The following is a 25811-nucleotide window of genomic DNA, read 5'->3' as shown; positions in this document are numbered from 1 at the left end:
ATAAATTTTACAATCCACCAAGTTCATTTTGTGCATAAATGAAAAGGAAAGAACAAGCAATAATCATAAAATACATACATACATCCATATAGAGTGCACATTAGGGTGTAAAAAAATCTAACCTTTTGAATTTACAGGTTAAAGTTAACCTATAAGAGAATTGAGAAATAAGATTTTTAGCTTAACTTTAATTCTTGTTGGTGAGTAAAACTCGACCTACTGAACGAACATTCGCAACACCATCACACATCTTGATAAGATATTAAAAATAATATTTAGCAGCAAATTGTCCATCAGAGGCAGAGAAGAAAATATAGCAGCCGTAGCTGAGTGTGTACACAAAGGCCGTGGTGAGTCGATTCGGCGCCGTCCGCAGCAATTCGGACTGACGTCGAGTGTTAAATTAAAAGCGTACAAAATACAGCTTGTGCAAGAAGTGAAGCCGCTCGACCTTCCCAACCAACTTCGTTTCGCTCTATGGCTTATGAAAAGTTCCAAGAAGATCCGACATTTTCTTGAAAAATTTTGTTCAGCAATGAGGCCTATTTCTGGCTCAATGGGTGTGTACAAGCTGCATTTGGGACGAAGAGCAACCTAAAGAAATTTAGTTATCACTTCATCCACAAAAACAACCGTTCGGTGTGGTTTACGGTCCGATGGAATCATCAGTCCATATTTCTTCAAAAATGATGCCGGTGAGAAGGCAACCGTCATTAACACGATAACCGACTATTTGATGCCTGAAATTGAAGCTCGTTATCTCGGCTACATTTGGTTTCAACAAGACTGCGCACTTCCCACACATGGAATCAACCAATGGATTTATTGAGAGAACACTTTGTTGAGCAGATAACTTCACGTTTTGGGCCAGTCGATTGGCCACCAAGATCGAGGGATATTACACCATTAGACTTTATTCTGTGCGGATCTGTAAAATCTAAGGACTATGCGGGCAATCCAGCTTCGATTCAGGCCTTGGAACAAAACATCAAATCGCCAGTTACCAGTCGAAATGCTCGAACGATTCATCGAAAATTGAACTCAACGGATGAAGCATCTGAGAGGTAGCCGCGGCTAACCTTAGAAAGAGATAATCTTTGAAAAATAAATGACAAAGAATGTTCTTTCGAATGATAACAAATATTCCCCATTAAATTTGAAGTTTTTGTGCTTTTTTCTTTAAAAAAGGAGGGAACCTCCTTACACAAAGTTTATGAAAATAAAATTTCATTAACGCAAACACAAATTTTAAGATTATAAACAGATTTTTGACGTGTTTTTATGAGAGAATTTGAATGCTCAACCACACCTCTTAAAATTAAGCTAAAAATCCTGCCTTGAAGGTATATTTTTACTCTGTACATTGGCTCCCCCTAATATACACATATTAAACAATTAAAGACACCAACTTTAGCAGCAGTTCTCCATCAGAAGAATAATATAGTAATTAATAAATTAGGAACAAAAGTTTACAATCGTGCAGCGAAAATTGTAAAATATGCACAACAACAACAAGAACAGCAAAAACAGCTACATTGTATTAATATATATGTACATATGTATGTCTAATGTATGTATAAAGTATAAACACTGAAATCCATGCCGCAAATGGCCAAACTAATGACATCATTGCACTGAGCTTCGTAGATTACCACGCTATTTGCTATAATTGTTTTCAACATTTTCAAGCATTATGGCATATGTTCGAGTAAGTCCGCATACATACCAAAGCTACATAGCAATAATATGTAGACGCATAAGATAAGAACAAAATTGGCAGACGATTCTGCTACGCCCTAAAAATTACGTACCACGCGGCTCACTCAACAATAATGCGGCGCCTACAACGCCCTACACCAACAACAGCAGCACCCGTACATGTGCGCCATTGGAGCATGGTAAACACGTTTGTACGTTTAAATGATATACAACATACATACCGACATATGTACTCGTATAAATATATACATATGTAGTTATATAATTCTTTTTGTTGGTGTTATGTAAATTGTATGGCATAAATTTTAATAAAATTTTCCTTTTTGCACATAATTTATGCGAGCAACGAAAACACGCAATAAACTGGCTTAAGTTTACACTGCGTCTAAATTACTTAATTTCACATAAATTTATGCTCTTTATTCAAAGCAGTCGTGTTCGATTCGGCACTTGTCTGCTAGCTACATTTGAGCATTGCAATAACAGAGAGTATGTTTATGACTCGAAAAAGTGGTATAAGTGCTTGCTATTCTATTTTCACTTTATTTATACTAATTGTTTGTTCGATTCGCCATTTGAAGGTGTGTTGAGCAGAAGAAAGTAGTCGAAATAATATATTATTATAAATAATGTTCTCACTACTGTACAGTATATATTATGGTCAAAATAATCGGCCTACTAAGCATACTATTGGCAATATCATAACCTATTTTGAGACCTAGCATTCATTATTGGATAATATTTGACCGCTCGACCTTATCCAGCGATATCGCTTTGCTCTATGGGCTCTTGAAAAATCCCAAGAAGATCCGACGTTTTCGCGCCAAATTTTGTTTAGCGATGAGGCCCATTTCTGCAAGCATTTCAAGAAAAATTACTGCATTTGGGACAAAGCGCAACCTAAAGATATTCCAGAACTGCCATTTCATCCAGAAAAAATAACAGTTTGGTGTAATTTATAGGCCGGTGGAATCATTTCTTCATATTTCTTCAAAAATGATGCCGTTGAAAACGTAACCATGAAACTGAAATTGAAGCTCATGATCTCATCACATCAGTCAATGGATTTATTGAGAGAACACTTCGGTGAGCAGATAATTTCACGTTTTGGGCCACCAAGATCATGTGATATCACACCGTTAGACCTTTTCCTGTGGAGATATGTAAAGTCTAAAGTCTATGCGGACAATCCCGATGCAATTCAGGCCTTGGGGTAAAACATCACACGTGTCATTCGCCAGTCACCAGCCTAAGCTCGAACGAATCATCGAAAACATGACTCAACGAATGTACCATCTGAGACGTAGCCGCGGCGAACATTTTAAAAAGATAATCTTCAAAAAAGAAATGCCAAAGAATGTTCTTTCGAATGATAATAAACATTCCCCATTAAATTCGCAGTTTCTGTGCTTTTTCTTTAAAAAAAAAAGTAGAGAACCTCGAAATGGATCAAATGGTATTGGTCATATACATATCTTAATCTATAAATCCACATGTCAATTGTTATGTACTAAAACTAAAAACCAATCGAATTATTTCAAAATATGTAGACAAGTTTTTGATACGAAGCAAAGTGGCGAATCGAACAAGAAATCGAATCGAGGAAGGCAATGTTGAAGTCATATGTATGTACATATTGTGTAAATCTTCAGACCAAAAAGATATTTATTTAAACCAAATTCACGAGGCCTACATAAATCTATCCCAAATGGTTTCGTCAGAGACGCAACGGTTGCATACTGACGTCAGTTTATACAATATTATTGTGCAAATGTAAAATAGCTAAAAATAGCAGCAAATTGTTATTGCGGAAATTCATTTTGTGGTGTTTTCAGAGTAATTCTGCTCAAATTGCTTGTCAGATATTGCATAAAACCTTATGGAGATACATATCTACAAGTGTAAATATTTAGATTCATATGCATTAGCTGTATTTCGGTGGCCAATGAACGCTGAACCGTTCAATGATGTGATTCTGTTAAAATATGAATCAATGTGTGATATGCTCTTTTGGTTTGGTTTGTATAAGCAACTTTTTTTTCGAAATAGGCGGAAAACCGCAAATGTTGAATTTATATTATGTGGAAATACCGATATTCTTGGAGTGTTGTGTGCAATTAGTATGCAAAGAAGGTAATGTTCCTATTCGCTATCAAAAAAGTCTTCGAACAAGCAAGTTTTTAAAGCAATATCTCAGAAAAATTATTTGTAGTATATATATTAGCTATTATCCGGTAGCCGGACTTTAGGAAATGCTGAATCGAACAAACTGATATAAATCGTAAGAAAGTGCAAATCAATTAATGCAAGCGGAGTATTAGTTTTCATATGGTATCGACTAAGGGGGAGAGTATACAATGTGTTCAACAAACAGTTTTTAAAAATTTTCAGGAAAACAAATATTTTGATCTATGGTACCGAAATAAACTCCATTTTAAGATAAAGATAAAATATTTTGTTGCCGTGTTAATGTAAATATTGTACACGCAGCCGACAAGGTATTTGAGAAATGTATTGCATACCAAGAAGGGTACAAAGTACAGTTTGCTGTTAGCTTGACAAAATGTTAAATGTTTACAGGTTAGTCACCAAGATTTTGCATGCGTTATCTTATCTGTCATATACGAGTATTTGAACAGTTTCAAAAGGGAAGCAATGTAATTTCTAAAAATATCACTTTAAAATATATAACCTGAAAATTAAGGAGTAACATGGGTTTACGGGTTTCAAAAATTCGATTTTTTTTATTGTCTTATTAAATTCTACAACACCTCTAGAATATTGTCCTAAGTTTTCAAGTTGATCCGAGTAATAGTTTCAGAGATACAGCCTTGAGAACTTGTGCGCTCGAGGTTAGCTAGGCTAAGTGCGCCGTCTTTAAACGCGTTTTTCTCGAAACCGTCTTTTTGAAGTCGGTTGGTAAGATTTTTCGAAAACTACTTAACCGATCTTCATGAAATTAAATTAAATTAAAGACTTGGATCAAGGACTTTTTTTCGATTACAACTACTTAAAAAAATGTGCCGAAATTTTAATTTTCTTGTAAAAATATCTATCAAAAATCCAATTTTCAGTTTTTTCCCTTCGTCCCAGTTTTAAGTTGAGGTTTTAACTAAAACACGTATTTTTCACTTTAGATGATTTTGTAATGACTTGTTCTGCCAACTCGGATCGCATCTTTTTTAGTTAAAGAGTTTAATATAAAATCTCAAATCCAAAAATTTCAGAATTTCTTAGCTAATAGTGTAAGTTTGTAACAACAAAAAATTCTAATAAAATATTTTATTCTTTATATGAGAAAAAAGTTGTAGAAAAGAGGCTGGTTTTTACCCGAGGAAACCCCTTAAGAAAATTCAAAAGTATTTGTGTTCACCAGTTACCTCAAAATATATGACCGGAAAATAAATACAGTCTAAATTCGTAAACAAGAAGATTACTAAAAAGACACAGGAAATGGTTTTGAACATGTCAAAATAATTGTTTATCTTTGAATTTAATTCAATTCGGTTTTATCGTTTATATAATATTTTATGCTTGCTTTTCGAATTTCTGCGGATCACGTTACAGTTTGCTCAGCACTTAAAGTATTGCTAAAATTTAACGCAAATTTGTTTTTTGATTTTATGCCAACAAATTGGTGAGCATGATTTTTAAGCGGCTCACAGGTACGTATATGTATTTATATATATATGTGGATATGCGTTTACATAATTTGTTATCTATATACTCTTTTCCAATTGCTGCAAATATTGATTTAAAATTTAAATTTTGTGCTTTTAATTCTGAGTATACTTTTTTATAAAAAAGAGGAGTGCAGTTGCAATTAAATTTATGAGAATGTGTGCGAGTTCGCGGAATTTTTGCAGATAACTGCATGTTTTCTTTAATGTAGTTTGTTTATTTTGTGATGACTGCCGGTGTGTATGAATATGTAAATTATACAAATCCGCGTACATACATACATAGGTACATATGTATATAAATGTTTGAATACCAGTTTTATAAATCTTTTGCTTGCAGGGAAGATCACTTTATTTATTATAATTATCTTTCGGATATTTTTTCACCGCGCTCATCTTCAATATTTTACTGAAGTGCAATGCGTTATTGAATCATACAAAATAGTTTCCAATGAAATTATCATTTTGCTTAACACATTTGCATAAAAGTATTGAGTTGTAGGATGTGATTTGTGTTGAATTAAGTGGTGTCTTCATTGGAGAAACTGGTTATTACAATTTAATTCTGATAGAATTATATGAGACGTTGAATAAAATATAATTATGAATGAACCTTTGTTTTCCTTATTAAAAGGGTATTTTAGTCTGGCTGCCTAAATTTCGATCGTTTATGGCAATTGGTATAAGAGCAATTAATATTTTTACTGTCCATTTTTTATAATTTTTTTATCACGCAAAATAAAATTCAGAAAAATTAATAAATTTTCGAAAAAATTATGCCTCTTGATAGAGGAAATTTCAAGTAAATCGACTGGTTAGAACTAAGAATCGAGACGGCCGTATCGAAAAACGTTGCTTTCGTCATACCCTTAAGCCACGGCACCAAATCGGTTAAAACTTTGAAAATAATTTGAATTTTCGAAAATCCTTTTAGGAAAACATTTTTGAATACCTACAATATCAAAAAATTTAAACAAAAAACTTTCGATTTTTTTTAATTATTTGTAAAAAATTTTCATTTTTTTCAAAGTTTTAGACCAGAATACTCCCATAAGTTAAGGATGCTAAACATATTCGTTATGGACAGAAATATTATTTGGACTACAAACATTTTTTATGGGATTTAAATTTGTTTTGATTTCATTCCACAAATATTTCGAAGGTCAGACCATAAGCAGCAGGAACCGAAATTACAAATTGATATAAGAAATTATTATAGCTATAGGAACTAGTAGGATGATTAACACTGGCATCTTAACCCACAAAAATGTATGTTTTCTAATGATGACCTTGATGTTAATAAAGGGAGCAGATACTTTCACTTTTGGACCGGTCGATTCGTCACCAAAATCGTGTGATATCACATCGTTAGACTTTTTCCTGTGGGAATATATAGAGTCTATAGTATATGCGGACAATTCCGCTTCGATTCATGTCTTGGAGCAAAACATCACGCCTGTCATTCGCCAGTTACGAGTCGAAATGCTCGAACGAGTCACCGAAAATTGGATTCAACGGATGCACCATCTCAGGCGTAGCCGCGGCCAACATTTAAAAGAAGTAATATTCAAAAAATAACTGCCGAAGAATGTTCTTTCGAATGATAATAAAAATTCCTCATTCAATTTGAAGTTTCTATGTTTTTTCTTTAAAAAAGTAGGGAACCTTGAAAAGGACCACCCTTTATATAGACTAGCATTTGACCACTGAAGACTAGGGTAAACATTTTCAGCTAAGCATATATAAAGGTATATAAGTGAGTTCTAAGTTCATATATATTAAGGATAATTCAATACAGAAAAACCACTGACATATTCCTGATTTCTATTTTAAGGTAATTTTAAGCAAATGACTTTGAGGTATTTAGTAAAAAAAAACGTTGAGTCTCGATTAGGCCAATCAGATTATATTCCTCTGCTTAATACTTAAAAACTGGTTAGGCGTTTAAATACAAATCCCACAAGACAAGCTCTATTGAACTTAGGAAGCACCCACACGCTGAGAGTTCAGAACTCTCAAATTATACTAGTACACTATATCTAATTTTCTTTATTAATTTATATAACTTAATTTTCACTCACCATTTTGTGTTATTCGGCCAATTGTATTCGCCCACCGTATGTGTTGCTATGGAATAGCCAAAATATGAGTTCGCATGTGGTCCATACTTGACTATTGGCAAACGATTCTCCAGGTTGAAGGCGTCGCTGTGTGGAATGTGTGAAAAGATGCAGCAAAAGAACAGCACTAAACTTGTTAATGAAAAGCGATGAAGTGGTGCAGATTTAAACTTTGTTGCTGTTTGTAGATTATTGGCACTTTTATAATGTGGATGTGGCAGCGTCGAGCGGCTGGAAGCGAGTGGCGGTTGCTTAATATAATAACCACTCATATTGAATTGTTGTTGTTAAATATCACAAACTGACAAACAAACAAAATTCACTATTTTATTTTCGAAAACACTTTCAGCACTTTATTTAATATTTTATTGTGGTTTCATACGCGTTTTGACACTTTTTCATGCATTTAAATTTAGAGGAAAACTTTTTTAGCGATGCACGCACATATTTATATGCATTTATAATTAATAATATTTTATTTTTATATTTATTTAATTTAATTTGCTATAAATATATTTGATTCGAGTTTCTTTTTATTTTTGATGATTTTTAATTCGATTTTTTATTCGTTATGATATCTAAATAAAAAAGGAGAAAAGGGATGAGAATTTTTAGTGGAAATATTAAATATTTTCGTAAATTAAAATAAATTATAAAATTTAAATTTATAATATACCGATAAATATTTTTGTAGTTACAAAACATAACATCAATAACATAAAGTTGAGACACTAACACAAAAAAAAAAAATCAGTTTGATATTAATCCTAACACTCCTAATGTCAAAATAGCTGTTTTGTTTTCTTTTTATGATGCAGTAATATTCCAAAAAAAATATGTGTGTTTTGAGTGATAACTGAATACGAATAGTGTAAAAGACATAAAATCATCAAAATACATATATACAAGAAAGTCGTTTGAAAAAATATAAAAAAGATTTCATACAAGAACTTTATCTTGATCGGCCAGTTTGTATGATAGCTTTAAGCTATGGTGGTCCGATCAGAATAATATATTCAAAGGCTATATTTATGCCGAACATTTTTTCACACCAAAACTTGATTTTCATCGTTCAATTTTTATGACAGCTATATGCTATAGTGGTTCGATATTAGCAGTTTCCACAAATGGGAAGTCTTTTGAGGAGAAAAATATATGTGAAAAATTGCATATCAATATCTCAAAAACCAAGTTCTCAGTTTTTGAGATAATGATATGCAATTTTTCGGGTATATTATTGTCTCACTAAATTCTACAATTCCTAAGTTTTCAAAATGATCCGAGTAATAGTTTCAGAGGTACAGTCTTGAAAACTTGTGCTCTCGAGGCTAGCTAGGCTAAGTGCACTGCCTTTAAACGCGTTTTTCTCGAAATTGTGTTTTTGAAGTCAGTTGGCAAAGTTTCTCGAGAACTACTCAAGCTAAACAGGTCTTTGAAATACAATTCTTAAAAACTTGGACGAAGGATTTTTTTTTACGGTTACAACCATTTGAAAACAAAAATGTCATGAAATTTTCACTGAAACAATCCGAATGTATGTGCACGAGTTTAGCATATTTTTTTTTTGAAAATTAACCCTAAAAGGTCATCAGTTCAGAACAACTTTATTTTTTTAATTAATATTTTATATTTTTTAAAATTTTTTTATTCTTTAATATTTTATTTCATTTTTTTTTTTTTTTTGCAAAGCATTATAAAATGAAAGATTACTTCCCTTCTTTTCTATGTTATGATACATAAAAATGCGGAAAAGACACAAAGCGCGCAATGTCAGAAGAACGCCAAAGCGCAACAGCAGAATAAACAATAAACACCAACACTAGGCCATCAAATTAGTATTAGCCGCGGTTGTGGCAAAAATAAAACATCAACAACTTGCTTCTACAAAACAAAAACGCCAACTAGACGCTTTAAAAACCGGTCAGCAGTCACGTTGTGAGCGTTTTTTCGACATCTTTTCCGCTTTTCGTTGTTCAAAACGAAATGCTTTATTTTTTATTATTTTTAGCTTAGTTTATCTTTCCGCTACTTTCGCGGCTTCAGTATGCTTTGCCGCTTAAAATGTTTTTACGCTTTTATTCTTTCATTTTTTTATTATTTTTTACTTTTTCTTCGTTTTTTATTTATTTTTATTTCGTTATTTTCACATCCTCTTTCGCTACATGTTTCATACACGTTGCGAGTTGCCTTCTCATGTACGCGGGTTTTCCTGCTGAGCGCGTTCTTATGGCATACCACAAGTGTGAAATTGATTTTACTTAAAGTTGAAATTGGAATTGTGGATAATATGCAAAATGCGCGCATTTAATTTTTTGCACAGATTTGCTAATCGAAGCGTTAAGAAGTGCGAGGTAAAAATCCGGACAGATAAGCGCGCTAATCACAATCGGAACAATCGGAACGTATGTACATATATTTATAGCCCAATTTTTGTTGCCCCCCACCTGTACGTAAGTGTGTGCAAACGTAGCACATTGGAATCGCTGGCACACTCGTGTGCTGCATAGCTTTGCATGCTTGAAGAGCAAAACACGTTGTAGTGGTGCCACATTGTTGGCTACGCATTGCATTCTAAGCGCTGCTACGCTAGAGCTGTATTCAAGACGTGCCCAAATACACTGGCAAGCAGGTCTCTCTAGTCAATTCGTTGCACTAGCACATTGGTGTGACTTTGGATGTGCAGCAATGCTGAACAGTTAACCTTGGCAGGCATGTACATATGTATGGGTGTATGTACATTTGTATATAGTATGTATGTACATTTGTTCAACACTATGCATGCGCGTAAGAAACGTATGGCTAAGCAACAGGTAGTGTCGCTGTTTTGCACTCTTCGCTGTATTTTTTGTTGTTATTTATTCAGATTACCTATACTATGCACAATTATTGTTTGTTTAGCTTTGCATTGTTGCTGTCGCTGCTCTGTTTGTGCACATGTTTTGCAAATTAACTTGAGAAAATTTGTTTGTTTGATTTGTTATTAGTAAATTAATTTAAAAATGTTGATGCAAATATAATTATTGTATATAATATTTTTTTTTTTCAATTTCGCTTAACTTGAAGCAAATTCTCACTTTTCTAAACATTTATTGAATTTTTATTTAAAATAATTTGCGATTATATGTATATTATTTACAAATTAATTTAAATATGTTAATTTATATTTAATGAATTATAAGACTTTTTCAATTTCAATTAATTTGTAGCAATTTAATTTTTTTATTTTACTTTTTTGTAATTTTATTAATTTTTAATTATTTTTACATGATTTTATTCTTACTTTTCTATATATTTATTCAATTTTTTCTATAATATTATATAATTTGCAATAATTCGTTATTACCAACTTAATCTAAATATATGTACAAAATTATATGATTTTCTTTATTAAATTAAATTTAATTTGAAGCCCTTTTATAATTTTTTTTGTTTTATTAATTGTTTCATTTTAATATTCTTACTTTAATTTTTACTTTTCCTAGTATTTATTTAAAATCTTTTAGTTTATATAATTTGGTCAATTTATTTAAATTTTTTTCACTTAATGTTGTTATTTTGTTTTATAAAGATGTATTTCTAAATATTCACGATTCATTTTTAAATTTTTATTCAATTTGATTTCATTACATACAAAATCAAATTTTTTGTCAATTCAATTTATAATTTTAATTGATGTATTGAAGTTGTGCATTCTTTGCGAACAGATTTTGTCAATTTAATTTTTTTTAATTTTTTAAATAAAAGAGTTTAATAAAAAATTAATAATTTACAGAAATAAATTTTATACTAAATATGTAATAACTAAATAAAAAAAGTTAAAATCAATTTCTGTAATAATTTGTTTTATTTTTTTTAATTGTTAACAAAATTATATTAATTTATTCATTTAAATAAAAAAATAGTTTTATAAATTAATTTATAATAGTTTTAAAGAATTTTGTATTAATTAAATTATTTTATTTGATTTGTATAATATTTATAAGTAATTTATTTTTAGTTCTATTTAATTTCAGTTAAACTTATTTAATTAGTTAATTTTTTTTAATTACGTTTTCTTTAAAGAATTATTTTTAGTTATTTTATTTAATAATACTTAATTAACATAATTAAATTTTTTACTAAACATTGTATAGCTAAATTAAAAAACTAATTTCTGTAATAATTTATTGTATAAATTTTTTAATAATTAATTAAATTTTTTACATTAGTTTATTAATTGAAATAAAAAACTAGTTTTATATATTAATAATATAATATAATTTCATATTAATTCTGTAATAATAATTTTATTTTTATTTAATTTTTATAATATTAATTTGTAATTTGTTTATAGTTTCATTTCATTTCAGTTAAACTTGTTTAATTTATTTATTTTTTATTTTTGTAATCAAAAATAATTATTTTTTTTTATTATAGCTATATTTTTTTAAAATTATAAATTCACATATGTATATGTACACATATTTGAGTAAATCCACCTATTTATTATATTACGTTATTTAATTTTTAATTAAACTAAATAATAAGTTAACACTCATACGCGAACATATTAATATTTTCCTTTATATGTACATTAAATAAATTTACCTCACTACTATTTTTATTTATGCACATTAAAAAATTAAGCAGAAAAAATTTAATTGATTACTGGTAATTATTTAAGACTTCTTAATAGCACTTAATTTTTTAATTAATTTAATTTTTAGTTTTAAATATTATATTTCTTATTATTAAATTTTAATTAAATTTGGTTCAGTATAATTTTTTAATAAATTATTTTCTGTAAATTTAATTTTTTATATTAACTTTCTCGATTTTCTTGAATTCGTTTCACCTCATTTTAATTCAGTTTTTTTTTCATTTCAGTTATATTTAATTAATTAATTATTTTTGTACTTTTAATTATTATCATTATTTACGTGATTAATTTTTTATTACCTATTATCACTACTACTATTAATTTGTTTAAAGTATAATATACATATGTATAATGATTTATATTTTATTTAGTCTTCAAAATTTATCAACGCTCATACTAGTACATATTCACAATTTGCTTTCCATTTAGCCAAATTAATATTATATTTACTGATTGTTTTTTTTTCACTTCTGCAAATTTACGGCTGTAAGCACAATATATTAATTTCGTTTACTGTTATTTATTTAAGATATTTACTCCTTGAACATAAACTTAATTGGCGAGCAAAAGCTTCACCCGCGATTCTTATCAACCTATTAGATTTCACCGGTAAGTCAGCGCTTATCACTAGTAAATATGATCATACGCACATGCATATACATACATACATATGTATATGTAAAAAGCAGATAAACTTCGTCACCGCAAAACAAAATTCAGTAGATAGTACTTCATAAATTAACAAGCTACACATACAAGTATATCGTGCACGTAAGTATAAAGTTTTCTAGTACTAATATTTCCACGATTCCATACACAAACGAGCAGTTTACTAATTGTCACACTATTGAATTCTTATCGACGTCGGCATTGATTGTCCACACGTACTATTTTAACTTCGTGCACATACATACGAAATAAATGAACGAACTTGTAAACAAACAATAACACTTATACAAGAGCATGTATGAACCTGCATACCAATGAAAACAATATACCGCTAAAGCAAATACACTTTTTTACCACTGGCTGTATAATAATAAAAACACATACACACCAACAAAAAAATTGCGATTACATACACCTGTGTATTTTTAATTCTTACTTAATTTATAATAATCTATGCCACGCTAGCTTACTTATTTCAAACACATCGTTTTCTACTTGGACAATGCGTAAAAATATTTTCAATAAATGTGTAAATTTATTCACTTATAGTTTACCGTTGCTCTTATTCGTTTCGAATGCGCATAATTAAAAGGCACAATTTTCAGCATTGAAAACAGTAAATTATGTATTTAAAACAATTTGAATATCATTCCGTTTCTTATTCGAATTTCGTTATATTTATAACTCGTTACGTTTAGACGCGTTTGGAAACACTCAATTTTTGTATTATTTTTAATAATTCTAATAAAAACATACTTCGTTTTAACACACATAAACGACGCGTATGCGCGCACCCATCTAATACCGGCGTTTCACAAAATACAACTGAAGAAAATTTACAATTTTTGTTCGTCCATACCGAATTGTGCGCTAACCGAGGTTGCATGTTGTATGCAACACGTTTGTAGGAAAAAGTGTTAATGTAACAGAAAATGTTAAGTTATGTTTTCTTAACAGAGAATGTTATCATTGTCTGTTACGATTAACTGTCCTTTTTAACAGCATAACGGTATATACATATGTATTAGGGCTTTCAAAATTATTCGAATAACCCGAACCCTTGAGTAAAAATTGAAATACCTTGATGAAACTTGGTATGCGGGTTCCTTAGTACAAAAAGAATTACGAGTGACAAAGAGGGACAGAGGGCACAAAGGACAACTGTGGCTAAAATTTTTTGAAAAAGTGTGCGCTTGTCCTCTAATAAATTTAGTGTACATATCTCCTAAACTACTAAAGCTGCAACAACCAAATTTGCTGAGTGCAAATATTATAAAAAATCCTATCGACCGTGTGAAAATGTATGAAATCGGAAGATATCACCGCTCACTCCTCATATAACGGTACTGTTCAAAACTACTAAAAACGTAATAAATCAATAACTGATTACGCCAGAGACATTAAATTTTACCACCAAGATGCTATAAGAAAGCTTTATGGAAGCGGGTGTGAAAATAGACGATAGGTGTGGCACCGCCCACTTTTTGGTAAAATTTCATATCTCGGGACTCGGCCGATCGATTTTGACAAAATTTAGTACGTGGCATTCTCCTCATATTTCTATATCACAGTACTCAAATGGACAGAATCGGACAACGCGCTTCAGATCTTCAGTTTTTAATACACAAACCAAGAAGAAATTAATATAACGGGATAAAACTTTGCACGAATAATGGCATTAGTGTGTGCCTCCCTGTGACCCTGTGAACAATTGTTTAAGTCCTGTGTATCAAAACTGGGTTGAATCGGGTCAATATCATATACCTAATATAAAGAACCTTTCACTTTTTAATTTTGCATGCAATAGACAGGAATTTCCAGAGCTGCTGTAACACCTTAAATAACGGTTTATAGTTGCTTCTCACGTAGTGTTGGATGTCTTACATATAGATTGCAAGGAATTATGGATCAGCTCAATAATATACTGATATAAAATTATCGCAAAAGTTAGCCTTACAGGAAGAAGAATAACAAGAAGCATACCAGGAGCTGTGTATAGAGTTTCCAAGAGGCAACAATTTGACGAAAGCGAACAGCCTTAATTCCTTGACGCTATCTGACTTAAAATTAGTTGTGAATAAAAGTTGAGTTAAAATTAAAATACACTTATTTATCATATACACTTCTATTATTTTGAACATAACTGTATATATGTAAGTAGATTCATATATTAACATAATTAAACAATTTGCATATTTTATATTTTTATGCAGTTATCAGTTTACTTTCTACGAAAATTTTAAAATTTTTTTCGAATATATATTTATAGCAGAATATTTTACCCAAAAGAAACAACATTAAAATTAAAACTTATTACCTAAATTTTACAAATTATTTTCTACACAAAATAAAAAAAATAATCATAATTCAAATCAAGCACACAATTTATTCACAGTGTACTCACCTGTTGTTAAGTGTCAAAAAAATCCGATTGACATTTTAATAAATTCGAGTCAAATTGAAAATTTCCAAAAAACCTATAACGAAATATAATTTGCAATTTTCAAACGACTGTAAAAAGTATTTCATAAAGAAAAGCATCTAATTTATTGCAACAAATTAACCACTTACCGATGGGTGCTGGAAATTCCACGCCACAAACGGCGCACATCATCAATCCAGTGCGTGCCAGCGCCATACACGTCACACCAAGCGTTATAAATCGCCTGGAAAGTGCCAAGCAACAAATTGCCGAAGTTGCAGTGCCGGCACCAACAAAAGACGAACCCGTACATTGTGCACGCTGTTGCACCTGTGGCTTCTTCAAGGGCAAAGACAAAGAGGCCAGCTTGTTGGCGATGAAATCAAATGAATTGCAGGAAGCGCAATATGTGAAAACTTTGGAGAAATTGGAAGCCATGCTGGGCAAACCCGTACGCTTTGCTGCAGTGCACAGCGAGAACCTGAAGAAATTGGAGCACAAACTATTGAAATGCTATGCAGATAACCCACGCCAGCCGCTGGTGTGTGCCGATGCAGCGAAGGAATATCAGAATTTCGTTTTTAAGCAACAATTCGATTCGATACTTAATGCTAAACATATAACAACACAAAAACATCAATAAACTTGTATTTTCACTTAATTATACACCACTTAATGACCGATTTACCGAATTTAATTGTTTTGCGGCGGAATAAACGCACTTATACGCGGAAATCACAGTTTTAGGCGCGAGCAACTGACTTTTCTCACTTATGCGATGACGGATGTGAAAGGTGCAGTGGCGTTCAAACTGTGCTGTGCTTTATTTACCACGGCTGTCAAAATGCAAAGTTTAGTCAATTCAATGGTCTTATAGCATCAATTTTATTGCACATTTCATTTTTTATTATATTTTACGTGAGTATTAGTAGGGGATGGATGAAATTAACGCATATAATTTTTAATAACAATAAATCTCTAGTAGCATAGCAAGTTCGAAGGGATCCAAATCCTTTGGCTTAAATTAATTATTTATTTCTTTATTTTTTTCTAGTATTAAATAAAAAATGCTTTTAGGAGTGAGCTTTCTCAGCATTTGTGAGTATTTCTCTCATCAACTAACGAATTACACATACACGTATATGCTTGTAGTAAGCTCCCACGTTTATCAATGAAAATTGCGAACAAATTTTGCTAAAATACATTCACTTTCGAGAATAATTCTCTCAGTAATAATCCAACGCGGGCGTTGAGCACTTGTGAAATCTGCTGTGCGGGGAAAATCAAACTTATACTAATTGTAAAAATAAGTAGTGTTAAGAAAGTGAAGTCTGATTAAATATTGCTTAGTGAGGCAAGTGAAAAAACCGTCGACGGTAACAAAGCTGGACAGTTTCTAAAAATAGAATGTAAGAATTGATTTATGAAAAGTCTATAGTTCGCAACAATTGTACATACAATCTATGTATAAATGTTTGAGAGGGTAGTTGAAATTCTTGTGGTGTGATTTCCGATGCTTCGTCGGTGTGCGATGACGCGGAGAAGGCAAATGAATATGTGCGTCAGCTGGTGCGTGGCGGCGTCGCTCGTCATCAACTGCGGGGATCAAGTGTTGTTGGCTGTGTGTGTGTGTGCGTTTGTCACGCGAATATTATGTAAATCAGCTGGTTTAAGTGCTGCTCTTGCGTTCCATATAATACTGCCTTATGAAATGCTGACTTATGACTTGAAATTACAGGCATGTGAATGAGCGATTTGTTATTTAGAAATTATATTTATTTCTCGTGTTTATTTCTTACGCTAATGTCATTTCTAAACAAACAATTCAAATTGCATGGCGAATTGTCGTATAATAAAGGTTTTAAAATTGCTTGTGACAGATCAAATTACAATTATATGATAGTAATCATGATTTACATTGCATTTTAAATACAGATACATACATATGTACATATGTTTATATGCATTTAAATTTTTATGTATGTTTATTGAGAATCATGCTTGGCTTTAGTTTGGAGATAAAGTCTTGTGACAAAATCTTAATCAGCGTTATCATAACACGTAGAGATTATAGGGTAGCGCATTATTGGAAGCGAAATTGCCAGCTGATGAAATTTGTTTCGGATTGTATACTGAAATTGCGCGCGCAAAACGTATTAATACCTTTTTTTTTGACGGGTGATCCAAGTAGAGGTTTTTTTAAAGCCTTTTTTGACAGATCACGCATACTCACGTCGAGCTGTCCTGTTATTTTTGTTCAGTATTGTTTAACATTTCATCATGGAAAGACTCTGTGTTTTTTTCTTTAAAAAAGTAAGGAACCTCGGATCTGCTTCTAGAATGACTCAAATTTATTTATGCTCGTGTGAAGTTTGTTCTTCATTTGTCAATTAGTGTGTGTTTGGTAGCTGTTTGTTTACGGTGCAAATCGTTTGTCTGGCGATTTTTATTGCAGATAAAAATTGAATAACATGTGTGCTCGAAAATTTATAATTCGAATATAATCACGGCTCCAGAATTATTTAAAATGTGTGTGTGAAGGTCGTGAAGTCATCGAAAACTTACCTCGTCCATCCCGCTTTATTAATGACGATAGCGTCAAAAAAGTTAAAAAACAAACCGTGCTCGGAAATCGCCGTGTTAGCGTCAGTGAGGATCTCAGAATCTCTTGTGGATCGACACAACACATTTTGGTTAATGTTTTGGGTATGAATCCATGTGCCTATGCTAGACTCGTATCAAAAGAACTGAATCTTGTGCGTAAACAATATCGAGTACAGGTCGCAAAGTAGCTCCTTGACAAAATAGCTGAGTGACATGATGTGGGTTTATGAATAGATGTCGAAATTGTCCAATAAGTCAGCGAATGGCACTCTAAAAATTAGTCGAAAGCGAAAGAAGAAACAAAAATTGAAGACGCTGAAAGCCATCCTAGTCGACGCTAATAATAAGTGTGTGGAAATTTGGATTAAGCGTTGGCATGCTTGTATGGTTTTAAAAAAGCTTATTTTAAAGCCGATAAATACTAAACAACTTAAAAGCTAAAAAATCTCCTAGTATTTACGGTATTAAGAGTAATTGTCTGAAATCTCTACTCAATAAAAATGCTTGTTTACGGTAGATAAGGCAATTATATAAAAACTCTTATTATTATTGAAATTATTAGTCAATATTAGTCGACACCACTTTTTTATACTTGTCAGCGATATCTCATATAGCGAATGATTATGTGTAAAACATTGAAACCTCGAAGTTATCATCTGATCAAAAATTTGACTCGCAAAACGAATAAATCAAATTTTTTTCCTAGATTATTATATCCTATTTTAATGTTTGAGTGAAGTTTGATCTCCATATGTCGATTAGTTTTGTTTTTGAGCTGTTTGTTTACGATGCCAACAGTTTGTTTGGCGATTTCGACCATAGAAAAAAACTAAGAATAATGAGTTTACTTGAAATTTTGTGTTTCCAATGAAAACACGGCGACTGAAGTTTTTGAGTAAGTGACGATAAAATTGAAAAAGTGAGAGAAACAGTGCTTGAAAATCGCCATGTTGGAACCAGAGGGATAGCAGAGGACATGAACATCTCTTATGGATCGATGGAACATATTTTGGTTAATGTTTTGGGTATGAAAAGTGGTAGATGGTCATATCAAAAGACCTCAATGTTGGAATCAAAGAGAGATAGCAAAGATGCTGGGGATATTCATGACAATATTAATATGACGTCAAACTGTCCAGCAAATCGCTCCAAAAATGAAACGAAACCAAAAAAACCAAATTCGCTGAAGGCACTGAAGGCATGTTTGTATTGACTCAGGAGCCTCTTTTGAAGGCGATAATAAAGATTTTTTATTAAAATAATGTCATCCTTGGACAAATTTCGTAATATTTTGTAAACAAAAACGCAATTGATGCTAACATAATTGATTAACAAAAATAACAATTAATTAATTGAATAATTGAATTAAATAACTATTAATTAATTACACAACAATTAATTAATAGATTACTCACTGATAAAACTTTCAAGGAACTTCCAAACCATTTTTTAATATTTCCATTTAGAAGTATAAAGAGTCGCTTTATAAATTCAAGTTTTCATTGATATTTGCTGATCCAAACTATTTCATACAGCTTTTGTTTACATTACGTATTTGCAATTGTACTTATATAGATTGTTATATACTTTAGTATACATGCAACGTACACATACATATATTTTCCTATAGTGACGAGGAGAAACATAGGAACTTACTTAAATAATATATACAACAAAATAAAAGCTTTCAAATGCCAAGTTCAATGTCTCTCGCACATGTGCTTTACCTCTCTTAGTTGTTTTTTACGCATATATACAAATGTATGTATGTATGTATACATAAATATGCACGTAAGCGCAAGTGTTTCTAACCACAAGTGCATTTCCTGAAACAAATAAAATTTCGCTTTCACCCGGCTGTAAGTTGAAGAGTGTTGGATTTAATATATGAGTGTTCAGTTTGAGGTAGATTATAATAGTATTTAAGGTCTAGATTTATATAGTATTTAAATTTGATCAACCTCAAATGCTCTCTAGAAGATATTGTTCGTACAATGACCTGCAATCGAAAAAATCACCAAAATTACGAAAATGACGGAGTTAAACAAATTTTCGACCTTTTCAAAAATTTACAGAATGTGAAGAAAAAATTTGATACTAACCGCATCATTAAAATTTTGTTTTGGAAAAAACGCTTAAGAGTTTTCTGGGTTTCCTCGGGTAAAAAACAGCCTTTTTTCATATAAATTTTTTTCTCATATAAAAGATGAAATATTTTATTAGAATTTTTTATTTATTCAAACATACACTATTAATAAAGCAATTTTGAAATTTTTGAAAAAGATATTTTAAGCTCGGCCATTATGACGCAATTTCCGGTGACCCCTCGGAAAAAAGATGTACCCGTGTTGGTACGATAACTCTTTACAGGATCATCTAAAGTGAAAAAATACATGTTTTAGTTAAAACCTTAACTTAGAACTTGGACGAAGGAAAATAATACTGAAAATTGGATTTTTGGTAGACATTTTTACAAAAAAATTATAATTTCGGGACATTTTTTTTCAAATAGTTGTAATCGAAAAAAATCCTTCGTCCAAACCTTTAAGAATTGTATCTCATAGACCTGTGTAAAATTTCAAGAAGATCGGGTGAGTATGTAGTTCTCGAGAAACCTTGCCAACTGACTTCAAAAACATGGTTTTGAGACAAACGCGCTTAAAGACGGCGCACTTAGCCTAACTAGCCTCGTGCGCACAAGTTCTCAAGGCTGTATCTCCGAAACTATTACTCGGATCAACTTGAAAATTTAGGACACTATTCTAGAGGTGTTGTGAATTTAATAAAACAATAAAAAATTCGATTTTTTGAAAACCGTAAACCCATGTAACCACTTAAAGATAAACTGATTGAGTTGATTGAACTGAACGGCTACATTTTAGAAACCTGTAACTCAAAAAATAGTTGAAAAATTCAATCAAAATTTTTGTATACAATTTTTAAAGGTATAGACTATCGAAATAAGCAAAAAAACATAAATTTTATTTTATCAAAATTTCACGTCAGCTGAGCCCGTTGAATTAAATATGGATCGAACAAATCGATACTTAGCTCGGTTTTATAACATTATGCATAGACTAATTAGGTGACTAGTTCGAAATTTCTACGATATGCATGCAACAAACGTAAATATGTATGAATTTCTATAGGAGTGCTTATTTCCACATTTTTCAATTTTTTTATTACAGATATAGTTTAGTAATAATAAGCTTGCTCGCATGCATGCCATTCTACACACGAAACTGCAATAAATTATGAATGCGATTGTTAGCAAGAAGCTTCAATAAAATCTAAATTATTTACGATTAGGATAAGTACATAAGTAAATAAGTACCTAATCGCAAAAAAAAACACATTTTTCTAAATGAAAATTTTTATTTAACAAATAATACATCTCAAAATTTCTAAAGTATTCTAGCTATATATTGATGTTTGTCTTTCAGCAAAAACCCAAATTCGATATACATTTTCAAGTTCGTACACGTATTTCCATAATGAATCAAGAATTTTGCTCATTTGAACTCATTATTCTGAAAGCGTATTGCCTACTTTTAGGCGCCGACACAATTCCGACAAGATCACTATGGTGATAATGTTGTATAAATATATATTTTTTTAAGAATTAAATATTCTATAATTATTCTTTAATACTATATTTTATTATTAAATTTAATTTTCCATAATTATTCTTAAATATTATATTTTCTTTTTTATAGATAAAATAAATTCATAGTAAAAATGGTCGCCACATTTACCCTAAAGTTCCTAAAGTCACAATGGCGCAGTTTTGCCAATGCCCACCCTTTGGCCAGGGGTGTCATTTCGTATGCAGTAATATGGCCCACAAGCAGTCTCATACAACAAACAATTGAGGGTAGAGATCTCAGTAAGTCAAACGCATTAAGAAAAATTATAATAATATATAAATAAATAATAAATTTTATTTCCATAAAGAAACTTACGATTGGATGCGTTGTCTGCGGTATGGTGTGTTCGGCGCGCTATATGTGGCGCCTACACTATATGGTTGGGTGCGTCTAAGCTCTGTCATGTGGCCGCAAATGAATTTACGAGTTGGTATTACAAAAGTATGTACAAAATATTGAAGGTGAAAGATTCACAATATTTTTATCATATATGTATATATAGATTCTTATATAATATTTTTATTTCATATCATTCTGCTTACAACAGGCTGCCGTCGAACAGATCTCATATGGCCCCTTCGCTGGTACCAGCTTCTTCTTTCTTATGAGCTTAATGGAAGGACGTAGCGTTGAAGAGGCTGTGCAAGAGGTCAAAGATAAATTCCCAAAAGCATTCGAGGTATGTACATACATACATATATACTTATAACCCCTTAATCCACTAGCAAGTCAGAAAAAACGCTTTTTTTGCAAATTTTTTTGAAAAAGGTATTAATAAATAAGTTATTATTAAATAAATAAATAAAATTAATGCATATTTACAGAATTAGTATATGTATTTTAATAAACGGCGATTAATTTTGATACATTTTTAATACCCTTGATCTCGTGGCCAATCTCCAGGATAACCTCCGAAAAAAAATGTTTGTCTGTGAGGAAGTTTCTTTTGCTTAAAATTATTTCAAATCCGTATCATATATGATTTTTTCATATATCAATATTTTCATTTTTTGTAAAGTCATTGATTCCCAAAAAATAAGTCGCTTATTTTGTGAAACAATTTACACTTCTTAGTAATTCCAAAAATCGTAATTTTTATCAAAAATCTTATTCTTTTGATCGTTATCTGACAAATATATCTAAATGTACTGTGTATCTAAGAAGCTCGTGTGAAAATTTCAATAAGTTCGGTGAAATTTTTTTCCTCAGACTCTGAAACGTGCATTTTTTTCTCCAAATGAGTTTAACATTTTGAAAGTCAAATATATTAAATTAAAAAATTATAAATACGCTCATGTTTCTGAAACTATTTTCCGGAACAACTTTAAGTTTTCGAAAAATACTTTCAAATATTCTACATATTGGATAGTCGAAAAAGTCCTTTTGTATTTCTAATCAAACTTCAACTTATTTTTTTATATTTATACTAATAAATAAATAAACACATATAAACCATTTTGGTCGACCACTTTTTGCCATTTTTTCCACTAGAGGCATTATTCCATCAGTGTAAATCGACATTTCAAAATTTCCAGAACGGAAGCGAGCGAACCATTGTTGTGCTACTCGAACTGTTACGGCATCGTCTCCGTAAACTTCACAAATTCCATTGGTTTGCGCGGCATTCTTCCTTTTTTTATACAAAAATTTCAAAATATAGCGAATTTTTCATTATTTTTACTCATTTTTGAACAGCTGTAATTTTTTTCAACTTTCCCGAATTAAATTTTTTTGTTAAATGAAGCTTAAAATCTCACCTTTCCAACACTATATGGTATGACACAATGTGATTGGTAGCACTGGATATATACGACTGCAACGACATCTATTGACAAAATACGAAAATACTTTTTCGACTACACAATATATTGGTTATATCTGACTGCGAAGGCGGACATTTTTTTTTTGTTTTGAAATTCAGCAGGCAGTGGATATAACTTCTTCAACATACATGCATTTATAGTTTCATTATTTATAATTTGGTGTTTTTTTTCTTCCTGCAGGTTGGCATTTGCATCTGGCCTGTCATTCAGACAATAAATTTCTCCATGGTACCTGAGCAACATCGTGTCGTTTTCGTTAGTATCTGCAGTTTGGCTTGGACCACATTTCTAGCTTATATGCATACAAAACATGTAGATGAAGAAGAAAAGGAGACACCCAGCAACGAAACGAGGCTTTCACAGCAAGCACCGTTGACACAAACAATGGCAACAACAACTAATGAGAGCTTAGTTGTCAAAGTCAAACGTGCACTTGCCCTTTAAATACATTTCAAGTGTGTTAGCGGTATTTAACTGCAGAAGGAATGGGAAAACCAATATGTGATTAAAAAATAGTTCAATTGATATTACATAATATTAATAATACAAAGACCTTGTTAGCTAGTTTTATGCGTACTATAAGTATTACGATGTCGACACCCATTTAGACGAATTTAAATGCAAATAAATAAATAAATGTGCATTTATTTTGAAGATCATAATATGATTGCCTGTTATTAAACAACCTGTAACTAGAGAATACAACAAATAAATTATTTATTTCAGCGAAACAGATTTTCTTTATACAACACCTGTAGTTTTAATTGAGAATTTGTTAGTTGAGCCATTGAAAATGAAGCAGAGTTTGCGCTGTCGATTACCACTGTTTAATGATTTAAATTAAATGTGAAGTGTGCCGCCGCTCCTCCGTTGATTAGTCACCCCAAACTAATACAATAATCATCGGCAATAATTCGGCAACAACGAGTGCCGGCAATGAGAGATCGTGAACGTGAAAAGAGAGTACTCAAGTGTTAGCGTTCACGTGTTTTCAGTGAAATGGACAATATCACACAACAGCGGAGTGATCGTGTTTTGTATACAAGATAATGGTTATTTACGATCTTCCTTTTCCTGTTCGAAAAACTGTGCTAAAGCCCATGAAAAATAATTAGCCTTAAAGGTATATACATACATATGTACATATACTCAAATCTCTAACGGAATTATTTGCATATTTATAATTCTATTTATTCCGCAGATTTAGCAGAAATTAATAAATCCCATAAGACATGTTCATGTACATATGCGTGCAGCTCTTTCTTTTCCCGCTAATCACTGCTGTTTAATAACTAAACACGCAATTCTGATATGTCTTTATTAACACTTCGAAAAAAACTGATAAAATTTAGTAGTAGGAATTTTTTAATGGAAGTTTTTTCAAACACATTTACTTTGGGAAAGTTTTCTGTCAGAAGTTAAAAAGATAAAAGGTATATATTTCGTGGTTAAAAGCGCTGTGGTGAAACAAGAGTCTTTAGATATGATTTTTGTATCACATAGCACTTGTCTTTAAATCTTCTTTTGTCATCTTTGTGTTGGCTCTCATGCTTCAAGTCTAGTTTAATAAATTTCACATCTTTGAAAGGTGCTACTTGAGCCCTTTCTATAACATTATTCACGTTTGAAACTCGAAAATGTTTTCAGAAAAAGAAAATGAAAAAGAAAACATCCTTTGCCATTTGTGGTATTCAACGCGCTAAGGTAAGATCTATGAAGGACATATTTCCTAAAACACTTAAAAAAAACTCCTTTACAATAAAGACTATTCAAAAAAATTGCGCAATTTAAGATCAGGCTTAATCATACTGCTTCTATAAAAGAAATGCTTTTATATGATAATCCTCTGACTCTCTAAAATTGCTGAACCTACTGAATTGAACTACCGTTTAATCTCTTTGAGCTCTCAAAAACATCCATAGGAATAGAAATATAACAGAATTAACCTTAAACTACTCTCTAAACCCACGAACTAATAAAAATTGTTTAAAAATCCATAGTAAAAGATATATAACATAAAACTTAAAGTGATATCCAAAATTATATTTGTTTATTCAGAAATATTTCTTCTTAAGACTATCTTTTATTAGTTTTGAAACATATACGAAGTAAGTCAAATAAATTCGTGATTAGTACCATTATTTATAGAGCTATCCATGTACTGTTCGCCGAAATATAGGCTTCTTTTCGATATCCTTATTTATTTTAAGTGTGTATATGGATTGGAAACTGAATGTTAAAATATATCGAAGAAAATCAGCTAGATATATGTTTCCAAAACGGTGTCTTCATATTTTAGAAACTCATTTCTGAATTCCGATCTATACATCATAAAAAAACTACCCTTCTTGACTTATTTTGATATAAAATAAAAATTTTTTGTTTAAAAATCCTTTGCTTCCACGGAATTATTATCTATTTTGATACACTGAATCAAAGCTTGAGTTATTTAAATATGAAAAATTAATTATTTTATATTATTTTCATA

General features: G+C 31.1%; 3 protein-coding genes across 5 annotated transcripts in view; 2 read left to right on the top strand and 1 right to left on the bottom strand.

Annotated features, from left to right (window-relative positions):
- Positions 1-7961, bottom strand: part of LOC126759519 (integrin alpha-PS1) — a 230783-nt gene extending 222822 nt beyond the window's left edge. The window contains exon 1 of the mRNA XM_050474358.1: positions 7481-7961. Within this exon, the coding sequence (XP_050330315.1) occupies positions 7481-7791 (311 nt within the window). The 5' untranslated portion in view covers positions 7792-7961. The remainder of the gene's footprint in view (positions 1-7480) is intronic.
- Positions 7962-15243: 7282 nt separating this feature from the next.
- LOC126759561 (uncharacterized) lies at positions 15244-15910 on the top strand. The gene has a single exon (XM_050474438.1). It carries the CDS (start codon positions 15401-15403, stop codon positions 15890-15892), a length of 492 nt encoding a protein of 163 aa, XP_050330395.1. The 5' UTR covers positions 15244-15400; the 3' UTR covers positions 15893-15910.
- Positions 15911-16480: 570 nt separating this feature from the next.
- LOC126759555 (PXMP2/4 family protein 4-like) lies at positions 16481-23985 on the top strand. 3 transcript variants are annotated; one of them, XM_050474428.1, is made up of 5 exons: positions 16481-16603; positions 21570-21739; positions 21808-21941; positions 22048-22179; positions 23504-23985. In XM_050474428.1, the coding sequence occupies exons 2-5, from the start codon at positions 21592-21594 to the stop codon at positions 23765-23767; spliced, it is 678 nt and encodes a 225-aa protein (XP_050330385.1). In that variant the 5' UTR covers positions 16481-16603; positions 21570-21591; the 3' UTR covers positions 23768-23985. The 3 variants fall into 3 exon arrangements, with proteins under 3 accessions (XP_050330385.1, XP_050330384.1, XP_050330386.1); XM_050474427.1 differs by having other exon boundaries at positions 16481-16658; XM_050474429.1 differs by lacking the exon at positions 16481-16603 and adding an exon at positions 16698-16987.
- Positions 23986-25811: the final 1826 nt, after the last annotated feature.

Source organism: Bactrocera neohumeralis, chromosome 5 (assembly GCF_024586455.1).
Source record: "Bactrocera neohumeralis isolate Rockhampton chromosome 5, APGP_CSIRO_Bneo_wtdbg2-racon-allhic-juicebox.fasta_v2, whole genome shotgun sequence".
NCBI lineage: Eukaryota > Metazoa > Arthropoda > Insecta > Diptera > Tephritidae > Bactrocera > Bactrocera neohumeralis.
This window is presented reverse-complemented; position numbering and strand designations above follow the sequence as displayed.